The sequence below is a fragment of the Atractosteus spatula genome, chromosome 4 (genome assembly GCF_055471065.1).
Source record: "Atractosteus spatula isolate fAtrSpa1 chromosome 4, fAtrSpa1.hap1, whole genome shotgun sequence".
Classification (NCBI taxonomy): Eukaryota; Metazoa; Chordata; class Actinopteri; order Semionotiformes; family Lepisosteidae; genus Atractosteus; species Atractosteus spatula.
The window spans coordinates 63,633,249-63,652,218 of record NC_142709.1 but is presented as its reverse complement, the minus strand read 5'-3'; the positions used below and the strand labels follow the sequence as shown (position 1 = coordinate 63,652,218).

The 18,970-nt window shown below is 44.6% G+C and overlaps 1 protein-coding gene across 1 annotated transcript in view; it reads right to left on the bottom strand.

Moving 5' to 3' along the window:
• Window positions 1–18,970, bottom strand: part of crocc2 (ciliary rootlet coiled-coil, rootletin family member 2) — a 39,262-nt gene that overhangs the window by 9,363 nt on the left and 10,929 nt on the right. Inside the window, exons 4-23 of the mRNA XM_088913386.1 lie at window positions 16,564–16,719; window positions 16,026–16,109; window positions 15,743–15,849; window positions 14,610–14,754; window positions 13,712–13,818; window positions 12,998–13,201; window positions 10,402–10,498; window positions 9,349–9,438; window positions 8,444–8,638; window positions 7,821–8,020; window positions 7,459–7,641; window positions 6,885–7,029; window positions 6,036–6,182; window positions 5,219–5,449; window positions 4,608–4,801; window positions 4,267–4,394; window positions 3,514–3,683; window positions 3,064–3,243; window positions 2,240–2,374; window positions 1,674–1,817 (exon numbers count right to left, since the gene is read on the bottom strand). Coding sequence (XP_088769512.1) covers window positions 1,674–1,817; window positions 2,240–2,374; window positions 3,064–3,243; window positions 3,514–3,683; window positions 4,267–4,394; window positions 4,608–4,801; window positions 5,219–5,449; window positions 6,036–6,182; window positions 6,885–7,029; window positions 7,459–7,641; window positions 7,821–8,020; window positions 8,444–8,638; window positions 9,349–9,438; window positions 10,402–10,498; window positions 12,998–13,201; window positions 13,712–13,818; window positions 14,610–14,754; window positions 15,743–15,849; window positions 16,026–16,109; window positions 16,564–16,719 — 3,042 coding nt within the window. The remainder of the gene's footprint in view (window positions 1–1,673; window positions 1,818–2,239; window positions 2,375–3,063; window positions 3,244–3,513; window positions 3,684–4,266; window positions 4,395–4,607; window positions 4,802–5,218; window positions 5,450–6,035; window positions 6,183–6,884; window positions 7,030–7,458; window positions 7,642–7,820; window positions 8,021–8,443; window positions 8,639–9,348; window positions 9,439–10,401; window positions 10,499–12,997; window positions 13,202–13,711; window positions 13,819–14,609; window positions 14,755–15,742; window positions 15,850–16,025; window positions 16,110–16,563; window positions 16,720–18,970) is intronic.

Genomic DNA, 18,970 nt, shown 5'->3' with positions numbered 1-18,970 from the left:
GCTAGCTTGCTTAGCTTCTTTGATTTAACAAGACCGGGTTACAAGGGAGTAATGCTGCTGCCTGTGGGTATGTTACAGCAGAAGAAGTTACATGTTAGCTCTACCTGTCGACTTTACAACAGGTTTCACTGTATGTAGTTCCTTGCTTTTTGTGCACAGATTTTATGTTACAGTGTTCTCCTTCATGTCTCTAGGGCTGCTGGGAACTATTGCTGAAGAAAGGTACTAGAAATAAGGTCACTTAGATAAGATAAGGTGTTTGATTCATGGTTCGATTCAGGGTTCGATTCATGGGCTTTGTGTCTCTAGGATGGGTATTGTTTTCATATCTGCTAAAATGCATTTTTAGTAGATGTGGCTGACGAAATATAAAAATGTATTTCATTTTATTGAAATACTCTAGAAAATTATTGTATTTTTTCCTATTTACTTAACAGTGAGAATCCCAACAACCATGGAAAAGCAGGTCACTGGTATCACACATGTGTGGGATTCTGGTTTAATCTGGTTTAAACTAACCAACACATGATAGTTATAGAACAAACATGAACTACTTGTAATGTGTGAACTGTGTTCAGAATCAAAACTGCTGTTATCCAAAGTTGGGGATGAAAAGTTTGAAACACCACAATTAAAACAATCACAGCAGAAGAAAAATGATTTTTTTTTTCTGAATCCACTCTTGAGAAAACATCAAAGATTATGAAATAACAACGGTATGTTATTTATCCAATCAGAGGAGTAACACATCGTGTTAAGCCAGAGATGAGTCTCTTAAGACTATTTTGTCTCTGCAGTAACATCTGTGCATCTCTACACTGAATGTCTATCATCAGCATGTTGAAGAACAGGGAGGGATGGGAGGAGCTGCAGAATCCTTGAACTTTTGTCTTGGGGGAGGAAATTTGACTCTCCGATCTCGCCCCGCCACCCACTGCGGTCTGCAGCTGGTGGCATCCTGATGGTGCTAAACCGGAGAGCCTGTGCCAATGTAAACATGGCGTCATGCTAAATTGCTCTCCCCGGCACTGGTACTAATTGGTACAAACTGGACTCTGACTGGCCTCACAGCACTGTTACAGCAGGCGTGCCCTGCCAATGTAAACAGCCTGTCAAGTTAAATTGCCTGCTACCCTGGCTTCACCCCTCTTGTCCATCTATCTTGTGACAACCCCCACCCCCGACGCTGCGCTTTCTCAGAGATGCCACCCGATGGGAAACAAACAACCCGACGTTTCTGGCAAGAGTGCAAAAGAGCCGAGGGGACACCAGGGGCCTAGGTACCTTCCCCGCGGGCTGTGAAAACTTCCTTCCACGGAACAAAGCCTTTCACCTTCCTTCAAGGCCAGCGAGCCTCATATCCATCTCGGCAAGCGCGGCGCGTGCTGTTTTCCTAATGCACCACACGGCCCTCGATTCCTCCGTGCAGCGCAAAGCCAAAAGCCTGTTCGAACTCCCGACTTCCTCCAGACAGGACCGGCGGGCCTGAGCAGGGAGGTGTAAAACTGAACCGGGGGTGTGGCCGAAGGCGTCTGAATCATTTCTATGTGACAGAGCCGTGCCGGTCAGCCCAGTGTGAGGAGCAGCCGTGCTGCACAAATTGAACAGTGGGAGCAGCGTGCTGTGCACTGCTCAGCCTGGGAGGAATGTGGGGGGGGGGGGGGGGGGCTGACCTCTTGTAGGGCCTCCTCTCTCTCCTGTGCCAGCTCCTTCATCCTCTCATTCAGGCGGCGCACCTCGCCCTCGTGAGAGCCCAGGGCCTCCTCAAACTGCGTACGCAAAGCCCGCAGCTCGGAGCTCAGCCCGTTGATGGTGTCCTGTGGTGGAAAAAAACAAAACAAAACAGGGAGGAACGAGAAAAATGGAACTTATTTCACATCTGAATAAAAGGGCAAGGCTCTCACATTGTCCTGTATCTCTTGTGCAGTTCTCCAGATGGCTGCACCCACTATTTTTTACGTTGTGGAAAGCTGAAGAACTTGCTGATCCAAAAGTCTTATTTTGATTTTTACAGCTCAAAAATCCTAACGAGAATGGAACAACTAACTGGAATCAAACATTCAATGCTGGCAGAGAGAGGACAGTGTCCCTTGAGCTGCTATAAAACACTTCAGCAAGTTAAATCATTTGATACTTTTAAAAGGGTGTTTAACGTTGCTGACTGCACAACCAATTGTAAAGAAGGGCTTGCTATATTATTGTGAGGTTCATTTAAAGTGTGATCCTAAAAACCGCTCACCTTGTCTTGCTCCTGGCGGCTCAGGGCCTCTCTCCGCACACGCTCCATCTCCATAGTGACGTTGACCTGCTCCTGCTGGGCACTGGCCAGCTTTTCAGCGAGAGCTGCCTTTTCGGCCTCCTTCAGAGACAGAGCCTGCAGAGGCGCAGAGTAAAAAGTCAACACTGCCCCAAACAGCACTGTGTGTGTTGGACCAGATAAAACAGTACAAAATAGCACACAGAATAGAATAATAATACAGTAAAAGTGAAGCCAGATCCACCAGAGAACAGTGGGCAACTGCTTGGTACAACACAGTGTATCCGTCTTCTATACAGGACGCAGAGCTGAATGGACCTTAAAGTCTAGAGATCACTAATTCAATTCAGGTTTGTGCACTAACATTATCAGAGACACACTAGAATTGTGTAGGTTGCTGACTGTAGAATTATTTGAGTCATCACAAAACAGAGATACAGTAAGTGGTAACTGCTGTTCCTGTCCAACAATAAACTTATGAGCTCCCATTCCATACAGTTTCAAAACCGGTGCTTGTTAAATTACTTTAAGCTTAATGTGTGAAAGCCGGGTACTTTTAAGTGCTCATGTACTGAATGCGCACATGAGCAAACATGCATTTGAAAAAAGATTTGAAAAACAGGCTTATGAACCAGATGGACCTCTTTTGGGACTATTTTATCTTTAAAAAGGGTAAGCAGGTTTACTTCATTGGAGCAGAAAAACGCAAACTGCTCTGGGCTCCGTGATGAGAGGAAAGAGGTGTTCTTTGGCCCTGTTTTGTGACAGTAGCAGCAGTCAGGCGCGGCGTCGTGCCGAGGAGAGACCTGCTGTTTGTGGCTCTCTGCCTGCAGGAGGCTGTCGTCTCTCTGCTGCTGCAGTCTGGCCAGCTCCTCCTGCAGCTGCTGCTGCTCCGCCTGGCTGCGCACCCTCAGCTCCTCGCACTCCTCTCGCAGCTGCTGCTCCGCCTGCTCCCTCTGGGCGATCAGCTCGGCGCACGCTCTCTCCTGGGGGGGACAGAGAGGCGGGATGGAGGACAGCTGAGGGCACCCAAGCCCAGGGCAGCCCGATTTTCAAAACAGGAAAGGACTTCTCCGTTTGTTTTTAAAGACCTTCAGGCTTCGTGCAGGCTTTGTTTTTGTGGAACACTCTTTACGCAGTTTTCCATGCTGTTTTCCCCAAGTCAGACATGGCAAGGTCAAATTTAAGATCAAACAAAAGGACTGGACTCTTCCCGCAACACTTTCAAAAGCACATATCCCTTTCGGCAGCCCCACCTTGTCTTTGTGCTCGTGCTCCAGCAGCTCTTGGTAAGCACGCTCTGTGCTGCTCAGGGTGCTCTTGGCCTCCCTCTCCGTCTGTGCTAGCCTGGCCTCCAGCTGCCCCCTCTCCTTCTCCAGCCTGGACACCTGCAGCTCGGCCTCCCCTCTGACTCGTGCCACCTCCCCTGGACAAACACGCAAACACAAAAGGCCTCTCACTGATATGTCTCTTTCTGTCCCAGAAGCAGGTTCTGTCCTTGTACTTATTAATGTAAGTTTCATTTCATAAAATCACTGGAGTTTTTTAATACTTTACGATAATACTCTGCAGCAAAAGACAAAATTATTATTTTTCTCTTGCTACAATAAGTTACCATGAGTTATTAATTAGAGCAATGTTACTGCACACTGAAGTTCAAAATGATCTTTCTCAACCCCAAATTTACGTACACAAGTGACACGGGAATTCCTGTTGTCAACCCTTATAATTCAATATGCTGTGAGAAAAATGCACTGTTAAAATTGGTTAATTTCTATCTGTCCAAGGGGGGTGGACATAAAACTTTGTTTCATTGATAATTTTTTTCAAGCGCATTTGGCCAATCTATTACGAACCCTTCAGCGCAGCTGTTCTGGAATTCAGGAATAAAACATTGCTCTCTGGTGTCCTGTTTAAGAGGCCATGCTGACAGCATTTGGCAATTTAGAATGAGACAGTGCGGCCTGTGGGCCTGTGATTGTCAGGCTTGACAGAAGAGAAAGACTTACTAGTGAGGCTCTCATTGGCAAGCTGCAGGTTCTGCTGTTCCCCCTCCAGCTGAGTCCTCCAAGCTTCCAGCGCCAGGATCTGCTCCTGAGATTCAAACAGTGCTGTCTCCAAGGATTCTTTCTCTGCCCTGAAACACACACACACATGGGCTCTACAACATAATCGCTGGCCCTGTAATAAACGTGTATATCCTGCAACACACATACATTCACTCATTCATTTCATAACACCAACACAATCACCGCTCAAGACACTGGTTCCCCAAACCTGCTGAATAAACACAAGAGTGGCCGAACAAAGACAGGGTTATGTACAATGACTGTCATTGTAGCCCACGCACCTGAGAGCGGCCAGCTCCTGAGCCAGTCCTCGGGCCTTGCGCTCAGCAGACGTCAGCTGGACACTCAAGCCAGCCTTGTCCTTGGCCAGTTCCTCTCTCTCCCGCACACTTCTCTGGAGGGCCGCAGCCTGGCTCTCCACCTCCCTGCGGCTCAGAGCCAGCTGATCTGACAGGGCTTGCCTCTGTCTGCTGGCCTGCACAGACACACACAGAGGTGCCGGGTTACTGCATCCTTCGTACAGGTTTTCTTCGGAGAGGAACCCACCTCTTGCACAGACATGCCAAAACAGCAACCACAGCTCAGTCACCACGGCACACAATCAGCCCGGTTACGTTACAGACAGCAAAGATAATTTAGTCTCGGTGACATAAAACCACAAGCGTTTTTTTTTTTAATTTCACAGTCAGTACATGAGCACAAATCAAACAAACACTTGGATACTTCTATGTTGCAAAAAACGGGATTCCAGAACTAGAGATGCTGGGAATGATATTTAATTTCCTGATGGGAGGCGAAGCCATTAGGCTTTTGAACGTGTTGCTGAGGTATATAGAACTCGTCGTTACTTCACAGCCTACGCAGAGCTCAGGCCTGGCAATGTGGGGCTGACCTGTGCGTGCTGACCCAAGGCTTGAGACTTTTCCTGCCGGATGACTCTCAGCTCGTGCTCCAGGCTCTGGCAGGCTTCGAGCAGGTGGGCCTGCGAGACCTCCAGGGCCCGTTTCTCAGCCCTCAGGTCCTGCAGCTCCTGTTCCAGCCGGCTGGCCTCCTCCCTGCCTGCCGCCCGCTCCAGCTCAGCCTCCCTCCTCCGTTCCCCCTGCTCTGCCTTCTCACTCTCCATCTGACGGCACACACAGGACATCGGGCTCGTGAGGGGCAGCATGAGTGTACTCTTTCATTCACAGCGGGGGATGTGTGGGGCCATCCTGCGCTGCAAGAATACACTGGCTTTTGCCCTGCTGCTCATTGTGCTCGTGTGGAAAAGACACCAGCAACTAACAATCTTGTGACGCATGTGGGATGAATAAAGCAAAACAGCAGATTAATTTTTTGTTCATCCTGTGCCACACGGGAGACATAAAAGGCAGTAAGCAACCCACAGTAAATGTTGAGAAGGATTTGGAAATCTATTTAGAAAAAGTATGTTTTTATAACATAGCATTTTCACAAGTTGCTTCATTAAAAAGATTCCAAATTAAGTATTATATATTATGTTATTATAGACATACCTGTAATTGCCTAAATACATTTTAGTTGGACAAATATGTTTAAATAAGCATAATCAGTGGAAGTACAGTACTGCATATTAATCTACAATGCAGCATCACATGAATTGTAAGTGCAAGCTGAAGCCCGACTCTTAAGGGAACATACTCATATAACAACGCAGATGTTGAAATCCAGGGTAGCTGATAAGACAGACAGACCTGCAGGATGATGCGGTTGAGCTCCACCTTGTCCTTGGCAAGCCCCTCACTGAGAGCCCCCATCTTGGCCAGAGAGTCCCTGAGGCTGGCCTCTTCGCTCTGCAGCTTGGCGAGAGCCAGCTCCTGCTCTGCAGACTGGACCTCCACCTACGCAGTGCAGGCAGGGTGACCACTGTGCTCTCACAACCTCCAGCACATTACCGATAGACCTCAAACCTCCATTCCCACATTCTCTGCCCTTTAGTGTCTAATACCAACATACCACTGAGACTGTGTAAAGCAATTCATTCACTTTCACCCCGGCGTCTGACAACAGCCGCTGCAGATCTACCTCTGGGTCTTTCTAACCAAAGGCAAAATAAGAATCCATCCATCCATTTTCAGGAAGATCTGCACGAACCTGGAAACCTTTCCTGGAAGCATAGGGCTACACCCTAAATAATTTACCTGGCATCAGAGGGTACTAAAACGGATAATTAAAGGACGCCGATTAACATAATACAGTATGTCTTTGGAAGGTGTCACAAAATTATATTGGAAAATAAAGAATTTTATTTTAAAAGATCGGAAATAAAAGCAAACATTCATATAGATAGGAACAAGTAATAGGTTTATTCCATGCTGAAAAGAGAAGAATGGAAACACAACGTTTCGGCTGTGGAGCCTTCTTCTTTTCACCATGGAATAAACCTATTACTTGGTCCTTTGCAGCCTACGCAAGCTGACGCAGCTGCCCACCTGAACTAATTCATATATATATTTTACTACAGGCATCTTAGAGCAGATGTGTCCTTTGACACAACCTGTATCTGGTTGGAGTGGACACACTGGTTCCGGGTCAGGGCTCACCTTGCTCAGAGCCTGCGCCAAGCTGGCCTTCTCATCCTCCAGCACCTCCTTCTGCAGAGTGACCTGACTGAGGGCCTCCTTCACCGTCACCAGCTCCTTCCTCAGGCTGGAATGCTTCATCTCCAGCTGCTCCAAACTCTGTTGCCTGAAGCACCCACACAGACATCTTCCCATATGACTTGACCTCTAGTGCTTTTACTGTAAACATGGAATACTGAAAATCCGAAAATCGATTGCAATGTTTTACGAGGGCAAGGGCTTTGTATTTTGTAGAATGTACTGTACATCACCCATGCGATTTGATTGTGCCATTATTTGAACTCCATTTTAAATTATTTGAGATTACTGTTAAATACTTTTATTTTAACTTTAAAGACTTTTAACATTTTATTTAAATACTAATTGTTATTATTATTTCTTCACAACTAAAATTAATCTGAGATATAATACTGTTCCAGTTTCAGTCTGAAAGGCTGAGCTCAGAATCACAGCTTTCCTTGAGTTTCGAAGCTCTATATTTACAAAGCCAGAGACTTATGTTCACTTCCACAAACTCCCTTCTCCTCTCCCATACCCTCTCTCCATTTCCTTGCGCCCGCGCTCCCTCTCTCTCTCCAGATCCTCCTGCTGCTGCTCCAGGTGATTTCGTTGGCGCTGAAGATCATGGTTCACGCTCTTCAGCTTTTCCATTTCAGCCAGCTGGGAGTCTATTTGTTGGTTGAGGTTGAGAATGAGTTTCTCCAGATTGCCCTTCTCGCTGTGCAGGAGAATAAACACAGATTGTACCCATTACATTTTAGAGGCTGCACACAGGCTGTAAACATCGCATCCAAGATCATAATTGCCCAACCTGGAGAAAATCCTGAAAACTGCCTACCAGATAATATGGAAACATCCTTTCAATAAGACTGAAAAGGGGGGAAAGAAGACATATACCTGGCAATAACGTCCAGAGAAGAACGGTATCTCTGGGCATCTCTGCGGCTCTCCTCTCCGGACAGTTCTGCTTGCTGTCTCTCCTGCCTCAGCTGCTGGACTCTCTGCTCCAGGGCCCTGCGCTCTGCCTCCCCATCCAGCAGCTGTTTGCGGAGAGTGGCCACCTGCTCCTGGGCCGCCTCCAGTCTGGTACGCATCTCCTGTTTGAGCCATAAAGACCGGAGCCCCCTGCTTACACACCTTGCTTTCAGCACACCTTTCCAGTGCTAGTGCCCTCTTACTTCATCGACCTGTAAACCTGTTTTAATACAGTAGTTACAAGGGGGGGCAAAACGCTGTACATCGCAGCCGCAAGCCGTGAGGAAAGACAGTAACTTCATTAGGAAAGACAAATTTGTCAGGAATTTTTCACCAAGCTAAATTTGGCACTTTTTTTCACAAAGAAATAAAGGACCTGGCTAAAAAGTTTCTTAAATTAGCATCTCAAAAGGTGTGTGTGTTACCGAACAACCTAAAATATGTTCTGAAGAAAACACAGATGTCAGCCCAGTCGTGGTGGTTTGGCTGAAGATACAGTAGGTAGGCCGGATACTGGTGTCGGGGGGGTGGGCTGTGCCGCTCACCTGCGCTTGAAGTTGGCGCCTCAGCAGCGCGCTCTGCACGGCATTGAGGGCGCGGTCCTGCTGGGCCGGGGAGCCGCTGCGCAGGGGGGAGCGGGCGCGGCTGGGAGAGGCATGCCGAGAGGGCGGGGGCCTCAGAGAATCGGCCGGCTCCGAGAAGCCCTGGGAGCTGGCACTCTCGCTGTCCCCCCAAGCCACCTGGCGAACACAAGCCAAGGGAAGAGATCCCATCTCACCAGCGGAAACACAATGCAGAGGAATACGTGAGCAGTCAGGCCATTCATACCACCTATGGAAAATACTGCTTACAGCCCAAAGTAGGCATTTCAGTATTCCTACAGTACATGGCACTGCGAGGTGTGAGAGTAGCTTCTTATTTAAATGCATGTCTGCATATCGGGGAGCCTCTATAAAAAATGCTTCGAGTTTGGAGAAAAAAACTGCAGAGCCTGTTTTGGGAAAGTGTTAAGAGCTGTCTTTTCAAAAGAACAGGTAAAGGCCTATTCCATGTCACGCACCTGAAGAAGGCTCCACAGCCGAAATGCTGTGTCTCTATTCTTTTCCTTTCAGCATGGAATAAACTTTTACCTGTTCCTTTGCAGCCTATGCATGCCGACGCGGCTCCCCACTTGAGTCTTTTCCAAAGACACAGAAAGTGGTGCATGAAAAGCAGAACTCAGAAGCTCCTGGAGGAGTCCAAGGGCATGAGGGTGAACACTATACTGCTTCAAAGGCCAGAGGCAAAATGTGCATGGTTCTCAGGACTTCTTATCGTGATTTGTGCATTGAAAGGAGCAGTAAAGTTTCTTTCCCCTGTAAACTGGAAATCACCTTGGATCCTCACAAACCTTGTACCAATAAAATGTAGTAGCAAGTACGCTGTCATAATGTCACCCCTCTGTCCTCACCTGGGTGATATTATGGAGAATCTGCTGCAGACTTTCAAAGTCCTGTCTGAGGGATTCCTTCTCAGAAGCTTCTTCTGCCTTGCTCTGCTCCTGTCAGAGACAATAAATCACCCTCCACTGCTTTAACAATGGCTTTTACAAAGCACACAAATACTGTCAACAAATGAAGCAGAAAAAGCGCTTGTGTGCCTGTGTGTGAGCACCAGTCCCAGAGCAACTACCCATGACCACATGAGTCATGAGATCAGGACAAGCTGTACACTCACCCCACACAATGCGAGCACAATAGGTTCCAACATTTCTGCTCTTAGGAGAAATGTCATAAAGGCGACACTAAATTCCCACTAAAATACATCTATTGTAAAACTGTGATTCATTCCCAGTGCTCATAACTTGATATAAACCAGTAAAGGTTAGGTATTTTTTTAGGTTTTTGAATAGTTTTGTACCATAAATTGCTAAGCATATGTCACAATAAGTAGAATTTACCAACAGTTTTTTATGCAAGCTGTTATGTTTCAATGTATTATGCAGAGGTTACGTACAGAAACACATGAACTCTATAGTACACATGAACAACAAATATGACATGAACTAATCAAACTTTCTGGCTACACAGAAATAATGTATTATGCTATTTAACAGATCTTGTGACATTAAAGAATAAAACCCAGAACTGTAAAAGTAAGATCAACAAGCTGTCTAGAGGTTATCTACTGTATATTGTGCATTTGTAGTGTGAATGATCAGAAAAACAAAATTAAAACATTTAATTTTTTAAAATGTTAAAATTTGTGAATCAGTTTTCACAAAATATTAGTCTTCATCATTAATAGTATAACACCTTTACAATTTCTGTTAAGATAGTCAAGGCAACAACAGCTGAGAGAGAGCAGTGATAAATAAAAGTAGAAGAATGAGCTGCACACTTGGAGCTCGTAAGGGACGTTCACTCATCTAATGAATGTAGGTCTGCAAATGCATCACTTGTTTTAGCAAGGACTCGTGAGTAAAGTGCTTGTGTCTAGTGAGGGATGAATGTCTTCATCTCACCGTCTTGTCCAGGGCAATCTTCAGAGCTGCCAGGCTCTTCTCCTTCTCTTCATTCTGCCCTCTGAGCTGCTTCACCACCTCCGTCAGCTCCAGGATCCTGCAAAAAAAAACAAGCAGACAACAGAGCTGTTACAAACTGGGCCGGAACCGGATTAAAGCTGTACAATATTTTTGTGCAAGGACCCCCAGAAATTTTCTGGGATTCATTTGTAAAAACTGCTGATTAGCACAAATGCTATCAGTTACAGGGATTTAATCTCAAAGCGCTTCGGTAAAATTGATAGAACAAGACGTGCCTAATTGACATCTCTGTATTACACAACTGGAATATAGAAGATGTATAACTGGAAACAGATGCGCAAAATGGAAAACAAATGTTAAAGCTTCCGCCACAGAACACTAAACATTAAAACCATCTACAATATAATTGTTAAAATAAATGGAGGGACAGGGAAGCTAATCCATCCAAATATGGTGCAATAAACACGTTTAAGCACGTAAACAATTGTTAAATGTGTTTACAAAGATGGTGAAAGAAGCTGCCACTATAATCTTTGGATTACTGAGGTTCACAGTGGTCAAGTAAAAGAAACAGAATTTTATTGAATAAAAAGTGGGTGTTAGGTAGCTGTGCTTTTTACATAAAACCAAGGTCAATAAATGCCTCACAAAACTTTAGGTATATTTTTTTACCAAATTCAGATGTTGAGTCTAGAAAGAAATACTAGCTTCACACCTATTAATTGTTTTTTTTATTTTCTTTGAAATATTTTATACTACCGTAATGTGGAATTTCTGTAATGCTAAAGGTTTTACAACTTTAAAAGACACTTTCAAATCTATGTTTTGGCCAAAGAACACACAGAATCACAGATCTTTGTTTCAGAAGCATGGAATTTTCTTTCCTGTAATATTAACTGGATGTAATTCATACTGAAAGATCAAATAGGCCTGGAGAACAATGCACATGTCACCTACATCAAATTTCATGAAATACCCATAAAACAGTGTTATGACCAAAATGGTAAGATATTGTTTGATAAGCCTATTTCCTTATATAGATGTTTTAAAAAATCCCAAAAGGCTGAGCTTGATGCATCAGGATTTTCAATTCCAGACATCAGTTCTCAGACAAGCAACAAAATATCTACAAATCTGTGATTGCGAAGTTATTAACTAAGCTGTTATATTATCACCCTTTCATTTGCAACTTACGCATATTCACAAAAATGTCCTGGTTAGTTATTTCCTCTAAAGTCAGTGTAACGTAAGCGTTCTTTCAGGACCCTATGCAGAGGACACAATCTGGGGAAGAGTGAGGAAAACACGGGGAAAAAAGCATGCGGGAGTCGGGACTGAAAACAGGGGGCGTGTCCATGGTGCGCAGGTGTTCAGGGGGGTGAGTCCGGGGCAAACAGTCCAAAAGGGAGTCCAAAGGGAAATCCAAGACGAGGCAAACGTCCAGAGCCGTGCAGTCCATCCGAGATGAAGACAAACGGGATTAAAAACTGGAGCGGGATCCGGTGGAGGGTCGGGGGGAAAAAGGGGGGAATGGGACCCGACGCTTCAGGTCCCGGACTCGCCTGGTACAGGAACCAATGCAGAGCCCGGAACAGAGTGAGCATCTGGCTTTTAAGGTGGGCTGAATAGGAGGCTGGAACAGGGGGCAGGTGCACAAAATCAACTCAGAAGTGAAAGAGCCGGAGCGCCCTAAGGGGGAGGGACTACAATCGTGACAGTCAGGAACACTCTTCTCAACCCATCCCCTAATGCCACATGTTACTTTAAAATGGGTTAGACAGGTAGGTGGCACGATGGCTTGCAATTACTGTAGGGTGGCTCACAGCTTCTGTTTCTTCTGTTTCTGTTTCTTCTGTGCATAGGCTCCAGACTGACATGTTCCGTACCAAGAATAAGTGGCTTTCTGATAATGTATAGATAGATTAGGCCACTGGGATTACATTTTCAGAACAATTGTTATTACTGAATGATATAAGATATGGGTTGCAATAAAAACTGATTTACGGCTTCCAAGGAAACAATATTCTGTGTGATTAAGGTGCCAGTACTGTGAAACTCATTCTTATGTTCTGGATTTTGAATGTTTTGCTTCCTAAACTGAGTCCATCAGGTGTTCATCATTAAAATGACATCTACAGTATGTGGCTTGAGCATCCAAACAAAAATCTGCTATTTCTACTGAAGCAAAGAGAAACTTCATTTTCCAACAATTTACCTTCAAATGGTAGATTTGTAAGGCCCTTACCTTGGAAGTATCATATTTTATTTTATTTCATGTTTTAATTTTTGTGTTCTTCAGTTTAGAAAAACTTAAAAAACTTTTTGACCTTACCTTTAAAAACTTTAAAAAAACATCCAAGTACATACAATGCAGTGACTTTCTTCACTGACTTCAGGAGCTTTGATAGGACAAGTTTAGACAAATTTGGCTCGAAATGACCACGTACTGTATACAGTTTAAGTGTTTGAGTACAGTAGTAACAATGAAGCTTCATCTATGGTACGAACATTACTTACAAAAACTGTCTATAAGGACCATAAGCTGAGAAATAAACACACACAGAGGCAGACGGACCTGGAATTAAGTTCCACTTTCTCCCCATCCCAGCGACTCTGCAGCTGCATGGCCTCTTTCAGCTTTTCTCTGAGCTGCTGCTCCAGTGCTGACACCTCCTGCCCTGTAGGAGTCTGCTGAGACAGACAGGTCTCCAGGCTGAGACAGGCCGCATGCAGTCTGCGGCTCACATCCACACAGTCCACTCGCATCTCAGAGAGGCTCCTGGAGACAAAGCAGATGGTGTCGAAGGGATCTTACGGGGCCAAGGTCGCCAGTTCGTTACCGCCAGGCAAATCGGTTTATATGTTGCTAAGCTCTTAGCCATCTTTATACTTGTTGTCTTAATTAATTACCCCTAACAGAGGGACCCCCTAAATGTATCCTATTTCTTAAACATTTCAGACTGTATCAATGTGTGGAATAACCACAGCTGGACAGGTTCTTTAAATTAACGGGAAACAATGAAACACAAACGTCTAACAGACTCGAAACGGACTGGAATACCAAATGGTCCATGTTTCCATTTTTTGCGTTTCACTAGGATGTGATCAATGATTATTTTTCAGCTGAAAAAAGCCGGGCACTAGTCACATAATCTCCCAGTTCATCTCGTCCTAGAACTCTAATCAAGGAAATGACTGGGGTGTGTTTCTGAAAGGAAGAAAGAAACTGAGACGCGTCCCGGGGTGTCGTGAGCGCTCAGCCCCGGCCCTGGCAGCGAGCCATGGCTACCTGTCAGCAGATGCCCGGAGCTGGGTGACGCTGTTCCGCAGAGAGGCAGCCTGGCGCCACAGTGCTAGCACGCGACTCTGCTCGCGGCTGAGGCGGGAGGCGGATGTCTGTGGATGGAGACAGAGGGCCTGTTATCAACCAGACCTGGGGAGAGTTCCCACAGACCAGCTGTCCTGGGAGGCGCTGACAGTCTCGTAGCAAAGTGCAGGAGCAGGGCTGGATACATCAGGCAGGCCTTACAATAGTGATATATTAACCAGTGCTACACTGTACATTATTATTATTATTTTGCCTCTCCTTCATTTGTATGTGTATGTTTAGTCAACCGGTGATTCTTTATGTTGCATTAGTACATTAATCCCGCTAGGTGATTGTGCAGCAGCATGACTGCCCGGCTGTAAATTCATTTGTATGATGTTTGGGGGGTTTTCACAGGAAACTAATATATGGGAAAAGCCCCCCCACCCACCCACCCACCCACACACACACACACACACACACACACACACACATCCCCTCCCCTCACCCCCTCTATCCCCTTCTCTGGGACTTTACACATAAGTCCAGAGGATCCACTTAAAACTGAGCAAGTTTACATGATGAAAAACCCTTAACAGACCATTAAAACCAGAAAAGCAGATTATTCACACAGCCATTTATTACAGAGTTCAAAAGTCATCTTTAGAAGGCAAATTCCACGGCAATTCACACAATTCCTTGTGTGCTCTTTTTTCCCCTACATTTAAAAAGTCTGCAAATGGCTTGGGTTTTAATGCTCCTCAAGCCCTTCAGAAAAAAAAAGGAACTCTGTTCCACTCTAAAACATCAAACATAAACAAACAGCGTAATTAAATACAGTATTCGAGCTTTGCTTGCCCTGACGTTGATGAGCTCTTACCTCCTGTTCGCGCCGCAGTCTGGCATCGCGCTGCTCCACCTCCTCCTTGGCTCTCCTCACACTCTCCGCCAGCTTGTGATTGGCAGAGCTGGTCTGCTCCAGCTGCTCACGGAGCCCGGCGTTGGCCTGGGTGAGGCTAGCACACCTGAGACGCAAACATTGTTACCACACCAAAATGTTTGTAAGAAAACAGTGAGCACAGATTGGTTAGTATGCTTACTATTTCATTAATTTATACTTCAGATGAATGTTTCTGTACTTAGAAGTATGCAGGGAAGTAAATTTGAGTGTTTTGTAAAACTAAATTGTAACTGCTTAATGCAATTCACTTTTTCACTGGGAAGTACTGCTGCACCATTTCAATTGAAGCCCCCCAGCTTCATAAAACAGCCTCTTTTAAACGCTAGCTTCAGGTGGTAAGGTCAACCCACCTCTCAGTGTGAGGCATAATTAAAATCCCTTGGAAGAAGGACCTGAGAAAGTTGGCTAATTAACTGCGTTCAACCCAGTGTCTTTTAAGGCCAGCTTGCTACTGTACATTCTCTCATGGACATGTGTCAGACAGAGAAAGAAGAAGCACCGACAGGTACTTAGTGATGCAAATTTCTTAGAAAAGCAGAATGTTTTTTTTAATTGAAAAATAAGTAAAGTTTTTGAATTCATGTTCTAATTGCTGTTATTTTGGCAGCCTAAATACCATTCAAATTGATTTCCTGTCTTTGGTGTATGTGTTTTTTTAATTAGTGCTCGTAATTGTAATTGGAGTATCTGCTTGTTTCATTAGATGTGTTTGTGGATATTGCTGTGCTTGGTGGATCAATATCTTTGCATAAACAAACTTCAAAATAGTTTTATTATTCAGATGTGGCAAATGAGAATGATAAGATAAAAAGCTGAATTAAGAAAAACTATGCAAGGTTCCCTAGTGAACTGCTGCTCTATGTTATGTTGTCTGCAATAAAAGGTTCAATTCTAAATACCTAGTAAGTGAACAGATGTGATTGCGTGAACATGCAGGTGAAGAAATTCTTTGGATGTCCCCTTATAAACGTCACACTTCTGTGTCAAAAAGGCACCTGTTGTGTCTCTGTATCTACCCTCTTAAATACTGCCTAAACTCCACGGCCGCCCACCTGCTCTGCTCCTCCTCCAGCTGCCTGAGTGCGTTCCCGAGGTCTGCACTGTGTTCCTGCTCTGCCCGGCGGAGACGAGCCTCGGAGGAGTCCAGCTGAGCCTGCAGCTGGGAATCACGGGACAGAACTGCTCAAACACGCAATACCGCGGCTACGGACTCACTGTGTGTGCCTTCTTTTATACAGTAGCATGTTTTTCAGACAAACGCCTAAATGAGACTTAGGCATAGCAGCTCCAGTGACAATGAGTATGACAGGGTGTGCGCTGTTGGGGCAGGTTTACCGAGCTCTTGAGTTTCTCTGACTCTGAGGTCTTCTCCAGCACCTGGTGCTCCAGCTCCCCACATCTCTTCTTGTACTGCAGCACCTGAACAGAGGTCACCCTTCAGCATTGCAAACGTAAATGCTGCCACTCTGAATTTAAAAAATAACTTTCCACCAATTGCCGCTGCCACAAGTTTCTCATAACAAATCAATCAACCACATTCACTCTATTAATATCCTCCTGGGGTTCTACTTAGTCCACCCTTCCAATAGCATGAGGACTTGGTTAGTATTAGAGTACAGTATATAGAATACACAGCAAACGTATCTGACACAAAGCATGACCAAAAAGGGTTTTTCTGACTTCAACAAGCGAATGTCTACAGCTGTGAAAAATATTTTTTATTATTATTTTCTCTTCAACAAACAAACAACACAAAATGCAAAGATCTTCAGCATACATAACAGGTCTATTTTCTTCCCATTGCAGGTATGAAAAAACAAAGAGTGTAATGAACCCTCCTGGGACTAGTGAAGCACTGTTTTAGCCTCACTACCTTAGTCTGGAGTTTCTGTACCAGCTGCGCCTGTCTCTGCTGCCCATCCTGATAGGCCTGCAGCTTCTGCTTGTAAATCCTCTCCTCCTCCTCGAACCTGCGCCGCTCGCTCTCCTGATTCTGTTCACGAGACTCCAGGAGCTGCATGCGCTCCAGCTGTGGGAGAGAGCAAACAGGCTGACCAGGGAAGAGGAGTCCCCTGGGAGCTTTAATCCCCGTCAAGCTCTCACACACTTAACTGGATCCATAACTGAACTAACACGTTGCTTATCTGGAACCTTCAGAGGGTTTGCAATCACGTGAAAGTTGGACCTTTTAAGTTTCTTTTCAAATAAAAGAGTTAGAAGGATGCCACTAGGTTGTTTAAGAAATCAATGAAAAGAATTAAATAGTTCAGTTTAACCAGGTGATACATGATAAGACAGGGGGAGTTACAATTACTTTAATTGGAGGTTCAATTACATCACCGCTGATCCAGAGGTGAAAACAAGAGTGGGTGTCCTGAAGACTGAAGTGTAATGTAAAGGCCGCAAAGCTATATTGTCTTTTACTGTCACATTTGTTTCTATTTTTTTACAGTACATAAGGCCTAATCCACCTGTTATTATTTTTGCAAAAGTTATTATTCAAGAACAAAAAAAGCTTCCACAGCCACAAAGAGAAGAGGCTATCCAGAGATAAAACTACTCTCTGAAACCTTCCAAAGTATCTTTGCTGCCAAAGATCATCACCCCTAAAAAAATAGCACTGCAAGCATACAAATCACTTTACACAACTCATTTCTGGGTGGGTGAATCAATTTTCAGGCACTGTAATTGTTTTTGACAACAGTTTAAAAGATAGGGAAGCTAAATGCAACTTTTTAAACGAATTCCAATCCTGCATTTCCTTCACATATTTTTGTAGGCAACGGTACTGCTCCATCTACTTTACACTATCCCACATGGTACAACCTTTTGGAAGTGACAGACCACAGTTACACCTCTAGCTCTGCAGGCTGCCAAATCCTGAATAGGATAGATGAAGTTTAAAATGTACCGTATGTCATGAATAATACTGATTCATGAAGAGTGGATAATCACTTCTAACTTCAGTAGTGATTGACTATTGAAGATGTTTACTTACACAATCTAATCTTCCGGCCTCTATCCCCTACCCCAAATTTCATATGAACCCCCCCTTCCCTCTCCACCCACTCCCTCTCCTGGTGCCAGACGCCCCTATCCTCACTAACACGAACCACATGTTTAAAGAGCACTCACTCTAACGCTTTGAGCCAGTGATAGCGCTGGCCGCCTGTTACCTCAGTGTAGAGGAAAAGCAACCCCCTAACCGTACAATGTGCACCCCGCCCCCCCCCCCCACACCCCATCTCTATTCCAGCTGCTTAATCTCTCCAGCAGGCTCAATCAGCTTCAGGGACAATGGCATCACTGTTGCTCTGCTGGAACCACCCGCCTGCTCTCTATTAATAACATTTTAAAATAGGGCTTGATTTTTTTTATTCAGAGAAACGCAAAAACAAAGATAACGTGCACCCCACTGAAAGCTTTGAGCGCTTGGCTGTTCAGGTCTTAAGATGGAGACAATGGAGAGGTTTTACTGCTCATGATGAAGGTGTAAGTAGATTAAGGCGGGACTTAAAAACAGAAGCCAAAAAATCAGAACTGCCAAAGCATATCTGTGTTATAGTGTTGTGGATTGGGTTTGAGGCTTTACTGGAGAGCAACTTCACTGCTAAATAACTCCATCCTCCAGTATACAAGAGTGCACAAAGTTGACAAGGGTCAGAAACATCATTATTGTCAGTAAATGACAATGGCACAGCACCAAATCAAAGGAGCTGATTGGAGTAAATAGTCTAATGGAGTCTTTCTTTATGTTCTTCAAGCTCTTGATGTTCATGATCCAAAGTCTGTCTTGTGCCCTTATGTAACTGTATTTAAAAGGTCAGTTGATCAGCAGATGTTTGCTGGTGCAGTGGTTAAGAAGGGCTTGTAACTGGGAGATCCCAGGTTGAAGTCATGGGTCTACCACTTATCTATCATTCTTTGCTTGTTACCCCGAACAAGTACACCCAAGTGCTCTTTATTACCTTCCCACTGTGATTTGCATTAGACAAAGCTGAGAGCCTGTTGTCAGTCTGTCCTCAGTAGTAATTGATGATTTATAGTTTAGCTCAACTCTCTGTTGTTTTTAATTGCTAAACATTACCTAAAGTACTCTAAAATGCTTAATTTAATAATAATAATTACACAGCCCCTTAAAGGTTAAACTACCAAAGACCTATGTATGAACTGCAAAATAAACATGCATAGCCTTAAAATTGCAAGACCTTCAGTTGCTTAGTTAAAGGCTATTTTTACTATAACTATTTTTACAGCCACCAGATGGTGCATGTATAACC